The sequence below is a fragment of the Apis dorsata genome, unplaced genomic scaffold (assembly GCF_000469605.1).
Source record: "Apis dorsata unplaced genomic scaffold, Apis dorsata 1.3 scaffold_161, whole genome shotgun sequence".
Taxonomy (NCBI): domain Eukaryota; kingdom Metazoa; phylum Arthropoda; class Insecta; order Hymenoptera; family Apidae; genus Apis; species Apis dorsata.
Window position 1 is genome coordinate 18,040 of NW_006263450.1, and position 6,985 is coordinate 25,024.

Here is a 6,985-nt window from a genome sequence, read left to right on the forward strand (position 1 = left end):
GAAAGAGAGAGAGAGAGAGAGAAAGAGAGAGAGAAAGAGGAAAAAAAAGAAAAAGAAAAAAGTACCTATATCAAGGGGAATTTAGACGACCTGCGCCGTGCGGTTGGTGAGCATGGCGGAAAAGGGAGACATTAATTAAAGTGCAAAAACGCGGGGCAAGCCTGATCAAAAGTTAAATAATTAATAGAAACCCTGAAGTTCAGGCGAGATCGCGGATTAAATGAAAAATCACCGAAGTGAGGAATTCGCGGGCCTCGGGAATCGGGTAGACGAAACAACCAAGCCGCCCGCCTTCCATTGTTTCCCGTCAAACAATCACGATTGACGTTTATTGTTAACGCCAGCCAGATCGTCCACTGACTCCTTCCAACGATTTCCAAAAACTCGAAATCTATCGACCAGATGAGACAAATATATTGAAATTTTGGCTGATAATTTTGTTCTGAAACTTATCTTATTATAATTTTTTATTTTAGATAAATCATCATCATGTCGATAAGAAGAAAACTTTATAAAATAAAGGAATTCAATCCAGGAAGATTTATTTGAAAGAAAAAAATAGTAAGTATATTAAAAACAAATTTAACAAGTTTATAAGTGAATATAAAAATTTAAATAGAAATATTTTATTTTTCCTTCGAAATTTTGATCATTTTTGAAAAATTATATTTACCGTTCGTTAGAAAAAAGTAAGAAATTCGAAAGGAAAAGCAGTTTTGCAAATATTGTTCCATCTTCCAACAAGCCTGCATAAACGTTCCGTTGTGTATTATACCAGACCAGAAAGGAATATTAGATGGTTGTATATGCACGTTCAAAGGGTAGATCCGGGTATCAAGTTAAAGCTCGCTATAAATTTGCTCGTCCATCGAGGAATCCTTTAATACTGTTTACGGATGGCTCACGCGTATAAGGTACATATTATCCTTAGCCCTTATTTAAATTGGGATCTCTTATCATGCGATACAAAAGTCGATCGACGCGGTAAATTTAATTTCGAAAAATTGAATTTAATTCGATTCATTCTCCAATTTTAAATAACAACGAAACGCCCGGATGTTGCGTCGAGATTTTTTAAACAAAGAAGATCTCTTCTCCTCCTAGTAATAAACATCATCCGAGACAAGAAAGAAAGGATGGAAGGGGAGAGATTCGAGAACGACGAACCGCGACAACCGTGGAGCCTCGCAATTCAACCACGGAGATAATCGTAATAATGGGTTTGCCTACCACCGAATCTACCCTCTTCGACTTTATATAGCAGCCTTGAGAGGAGGAGCGCTGAAGAGGACTGCGCGAGTTCAATGTCGTGCAAACACACGTGATGGTTCGACGTGATGGTATCTCTACAAAATGATCGACAGGATTTCCTCCAGATCCCTTGCCACGCACTTGCTGCAACCTCATTACCTCTTTGTGCCTCTTCTCGTTGGATTTTCATTGGATTTAGCGTTCAATTTTCGATCATCATTATACTTGGATAAATCGTGATCCCAAAGATGTCATGGTATCAAGATAATACCAAGATAAAGTTACATATTGGTTTGTGTTGGCTTGTGAAATTCTATTAAACGATTGACATTAATAAAACGTTTTTTTCGTAGGGAAATTGTCGAAAAATCGAGAAAATCGTCAAAGTTATTATTTTATGCTTCGATTGAAATCTGCTTGAAGGAAACGAAAATGTGGAAAGAAAACAATGTGGAAAGTAACAAGAAGAGAATGATCGAAAAGGATTCTCTGGATGCTGGATTCCCATAGGGATCCATCATCGAGCCGAACGAGCAGAAAGAAATCGGTGCTTCGGTCGAGTGCTCGTCTCGTTACTCGAAACGGGGTCGATTTTGCGTGACGTTCTCCCGGAAACGGTCGATGCGCCACTTTGGCCCGTCGATCGGGCAAACGATAGGCGGAAAATTCTTTTTTCTCTCTTTTCTCTCCTTACTTCCTCCTCCTCCTCCTCCTCCTCCTCCTTTTTTCTTTTTTCTTCTTCTTTTTTTTCGGCATCTCTCGATCCTTTGCAAGCTCTCGAAAGTGTGCTCGCGTCGAACTCGAGGCTCGAGTATCTTGGAGAGCGCGGATCGGTATATATATATATCTCCTTCCCCCGTTCGTTCGTTACGTCGTTCGACTCGTTAATTCAGTATCGATTCTCGATCGCGTCCCAAAGAATTTTCCTCGAGGACCGTCGAATCCGCAATAGCCTTTTCTCGCGATGAAAAATCCCCGTCTGTCTTTCTCATTTAACTCGATTACCTCGATCGTAACCCCGTAATGTTTTCGCGGATCCTCGCTGCCTTTGAAAAGCCGTTCGAGTTTGGCTTTTAAAATTATCTTGCCTTGCGAAACAGATTTATTCATTTTCAAGTTGATCGAACTTTCCAGCCTTTTTCCCAACATTTTCCAACATTCCGTCGCGGATTTTTATATTTCTTTTCCTCGTGCTTCTCGGTTAACAAAACATCCGTATATAAAAAAAGGATTTCACAAATAAAACTCGTGATATGAAACTTCCTTCTCGATATAATTCGCGAAATTTTGATACGAAATTGTTCGTTTGATAAAAGAAGCAAGTAACTATTAAAAATATTGTTAATCCTTTGCTCTCTAACAATTCTCGATCACTATTGGGATTGTTGCAATAATTGAACGACAATATTTATTTACGTTTGATTTTTTAAGAATATCGCTTCCTTATCTTATGAGTAATTATCTTATGAGAACGCACCGAACGCCATCTGAATCTGAAGTTGCTGGTTCGACCGAGTGAAACAGGAGAAAGAGTTATTAATTTTGTTTCAGTGGGACGTAAGCCGAGTTTGAGTGATTCTTCAAAAAAAAAAAAGCGATATACGAAAGATTCTGCGTTATTCTCGAAAAATTGTCGTCGAGCATTTCGTCAAAGGGAGAAAGAGAAAAGGAGAAAAAAAAGTCGAACGAGAAGGAACAATAGGCAATTACCAATAATATTCAAAGGAATCTTTTGCCCAGTGCAAAAATGCTTCTTACCACTACGCTCGTGCAACGCGACCATGCTCCACTTCCTCCGACCTTTCCTCGCGCGATATCGCTTTCGTGGCGGCGCGAGGGCACGTAAGATTCACACAGCTCTCGCATAATGATTCGTTAGTCTCCCCGTGCAGCCATCGTGGGCTACCTACAGAGCACGACTTCGTACGTAGACTTCGAGTGGCCGGTAAGTGGATGGTACCGCAGGGTGGCGGATCGCACACATACACACACATGCACCATACATACATATATACCACACGCATGTACCGGCAGCTCGTTTGGTCTCTATTTGTCCCCAGAAGTTCAAGAGTCCGCTGCATATATATATATATACATATATGCGTGTGCATACGTATATATATATATATGTACCTATACGTATATAAAACGATCAACTTCGCATTTCGTCTTTCTCTTTCTCTCTATCCATCCATCTATCTTTCGCCGTCTCTCCTTCAAATATCTCTTTCCGCGTCCCGTTTCCGAGGCTGGCCTTCATGGCCGGCATTCACGGCTCGGGCGAGATCCGAGTACCATCGACTCTGAAACTCGTTATCGAAACTTGTGCGCGCGCGAGCGCGCAACACCGAGCCTCGCCCCTGGCGAAACCACGGGAAAATCCGCGGCTGATTGCAATCAGCCCTCTTTGCGGACTTCCGCGCTCCATTCCGCATAGACTTATATAGTGACTGTAAGAGGGGAGGGGGAGGGAGATCCCGACGACTTCCGGTTTAGGGAGAACCGGAGCTCGAGCTCGCCGCCTTCGCCGTTTAACACACAAGGTTTTGGATTTTAGGTGGTGTCGCCTTTCTGTCGCTTTTTCCACCGTTCGTTTCGAATTCTTGTTCGAACCAACGGGGTTTTCTTTAATCAGCGTCTTGGCTGAGCGACTGGAGAATTGGAGGGGGCGTTATTGAAGAGGAAATCGAGAAAGAAATGATGATAAAGATATTTTGAGGAAAAGGAAGAAAGGGATGAAGAGAAGGGAATTTTTAAGGATTATAGTTCCTTGGAACGATATTTTTCGTATTTGACGAATTTTTGTTAAATTTTGTCGAAGGTATGTTATTAACAATTACGAATGATAAATTTATTTGTCGATCTTTATGAATTGTAGATCGAATTGTAAATCGCCTTTCTACGCTTTTTCCACCGTTCGTTTCGAATTTTTCGAACCAATGAGGTTTTCTTTAATCAGCGTCTTGGCTGAGCGACTGAAGAATTGGAGGGGGCGTTATTGAAGAGGAAATCGAGAAAGAAATGATGATGATAATAAGGTAACGATGATGATAAGGATATTTTGAGGAAAAGGAAGAAAGGGATGAAGAGAAGGGAATTTTTAAGGATTATAGTTCCTTGGAACGATATTTTTCATATTATTGAAGAAGAAATCGAGATGCAAAAGAAGTTTGAGGAAAAGGAAGAAAAAGATGAAGAGAAGAATCGAAGGAAATTTCTAAGGATCGTAGTTCCATGGAATGATATTTTTCATATTTGACGAATTTTTGTTAACTTTTATCAAAGGTATATTATATAAACAATTACGAATGATCTTTATAAATTGTAGATCGAATTGTAAATCGCCTTTCTACGTTTTTTCCTCCGTTCCTTTCGAATTCTTCGAACCAACGAGATTTCTTGGTCTTTAATCAGTCTTGGAAATCGTTTTGGGAAAGTTGGCTGAGCGATTGGAGAATTGGAGGGGGCGTTATTGAAGAGGAAATCGAGATGCGAAAGAAGTGATGATGATAAGAATATTTTGAGGAAAAGGAAGAAAGGTATGTTGTCGAAGGTATGTTATATTAACAATTACGAATGATAAATTGGTTTGTCGTATGATCTTTATGAATTGTAGATCGAATTGAGCGCGTATGATGGATGGAGAGAGCGGTTTGTGAGCCGAGAGACGCGCGGTAGACGAAACGACAAACTAAACGAGGGGACGAGCGACCAGGATGCAACCAATGAGCTGCGCAACAATTATTTATTGTTGCCAGACTGCCACATCGTGCCGAGCAGACCTGTCTGCCCAATGAAGATTGCTCGTTAAAATTTGATTCTGACCAGACCGCTTTAAATGATCACCGCCGAAACGATTCTCTCTCGAATTGTCTAAATCAACTTAACGTGTGTACGAAGCATTAGAATAGAAGCAATAGATAATACGAAATATTTTAAAATTATAAATTCTATCGACGTATAAGGATTTATAAATTTTGTAATTTAAAGCAATTTATCTGCACAGAATTTCAAGAAATACGGCTACGTCGTATTATTAATAATGGCCGATGGAGAGCCGGCAACAAGGGAAAAATTTCGGGTTCCAAAAACAATATTTACATGTCGTCCAGCCGGAACGTACTCTTCAACTGACGATTCTACCTGCTCGAATTCCATCTCTCCTGCTTTGAACAAACACACCTCTTTGAGGACTATTTTCGACGCATTGCCATCGTCCTCTACGATTTGCTTAACACTTTCACCACTAGAGTTGCGAGAACGTGTTAAACGGTACAACTTTAACACGTTTCAACGTCAATCAAAAAATCTGAACCCAATATCCGCCTTTCTCAAAATTAATAACCAATGAAACACGATATTTCGTATACCTGGCAAAACAAAATGGCAATTATACTATTAGAAGAAACAAAGAAAATGACACTGTATATATATTCAACATTTTTAACCTGAGATCAAGTAACAGTTCGATCTAACAATTGGATATTAATATCGAAGATTTTTCAAGCATATATATATTCAGCATTTTTAATAAATTTTTAAGATCAACTAACAGTTCGATCTAACAGTTGGATATTAATATATATATATATATGTATATATTCAGCATTTTTAACCTAAGATCAACTAACAGTTCGATTTAACAGTTGGATATTAATATCGAAAATTTTTCAAGCATATATATATATATATTCAACATTTTTAACCTGAGATCAAGTAACAGTTTGATCTAGCAGTTGGATATTAATATCGAAGATTTTTCAAGCATATATATATTCAGCATTTGAACCTGAGATCAACTAACAGTTTAATCTAACAGTTGGATATTAATATCGAATTTTTCAAGCATATATATAACACTATATATATTCAGCATTTTTAACCTGAGATCAACTAACAGTTCGATCTAGCAGTTGGATATTAATATGGAATATTTTTCAAGCATTTAAAAGTTGATTCGGTAATCGAATGTCTATTCGTCGGCAGTCGCCTCGGCATTTCCGGCTAACAACTCCGACGCAACCAACGCCCCTGAGGTCGATCGATCCGATTGGCCGAGAGACGTAGATACACCCACGCGTACACCCACCACCTGCTCCCTGCAATTAATCTCCTCTCAGAAATTAATCCTCATCGTGTACGTGTGCAGAGGATGTAAGCGTGCGCGCACGATTTCAAGCATCGTATTCTGTAGCAAAAATAGTTGGACCGAGTTGATCGAGAGATCGAGAGACGCGTTTGCCGTTCCAATTAGCCGTGTTAAAATGATAATTTATTAATATAGGTATTTAAGAACGAGAATTTGAATTTCCTTTTTTCTTTTTTTTTTTTTAGATCAAACATGATATACCATTTTTAATTAAGAGAGAGAAGAGGATTCAGGATTCACTTTCAACGTCCTTTCTTTACAAATCATCTCCTAGCCTAACCTTTTAATTCAAGAAATAATAAAAATTTCTACAAGAAATTCTCTCAAGAAATCGGTGAGTATGCCCATACGAAACTTCGGTAACGAGATAAATAAATATCTGAGGGGATCTGCAAGGGTATCAACAAGGAGGAGATTAATCAAGAGGATGAATCATTTGACACGTACCTGAGTGGGCGTAAGGTGAATCAGAGCGGCTAGGTGTTCCCGTTCAGGCGCGCTCAGGTATTTCTGCTGCTTGAACCGCCTCTCGAGCTCGTGAACCTGCTGCTGAGTGAACAGAACGCGACGCTTTCGCCTCTGCGG

The 6,985-nt window shown here is 39.4% G+C and overlaps 1 protein-coding gene across 1 annotated transcript in view; it reads right to left on the bottom strand.

Annotated features, from left to right (window-relative positions):
• LOC102680340 (homeobox protein Nkx-2.4-like) overlaps positions 1-6,985 on the bottom strand; it is a 27,755-nt gene that overhangs the window by 15,422 nt on the left and 5,348 nt on the right. The window contains exon 4 of the mRNA XM_031509520.1: positions 6,848-6,979. Within this exon, the coding sequence (XP_031365380.1) occupies positions 6,848-6,979 (132 nt within the window). The remainder of the gene's footprint in view (positions 1-6,847; positions 6,980-6,985) is intronic.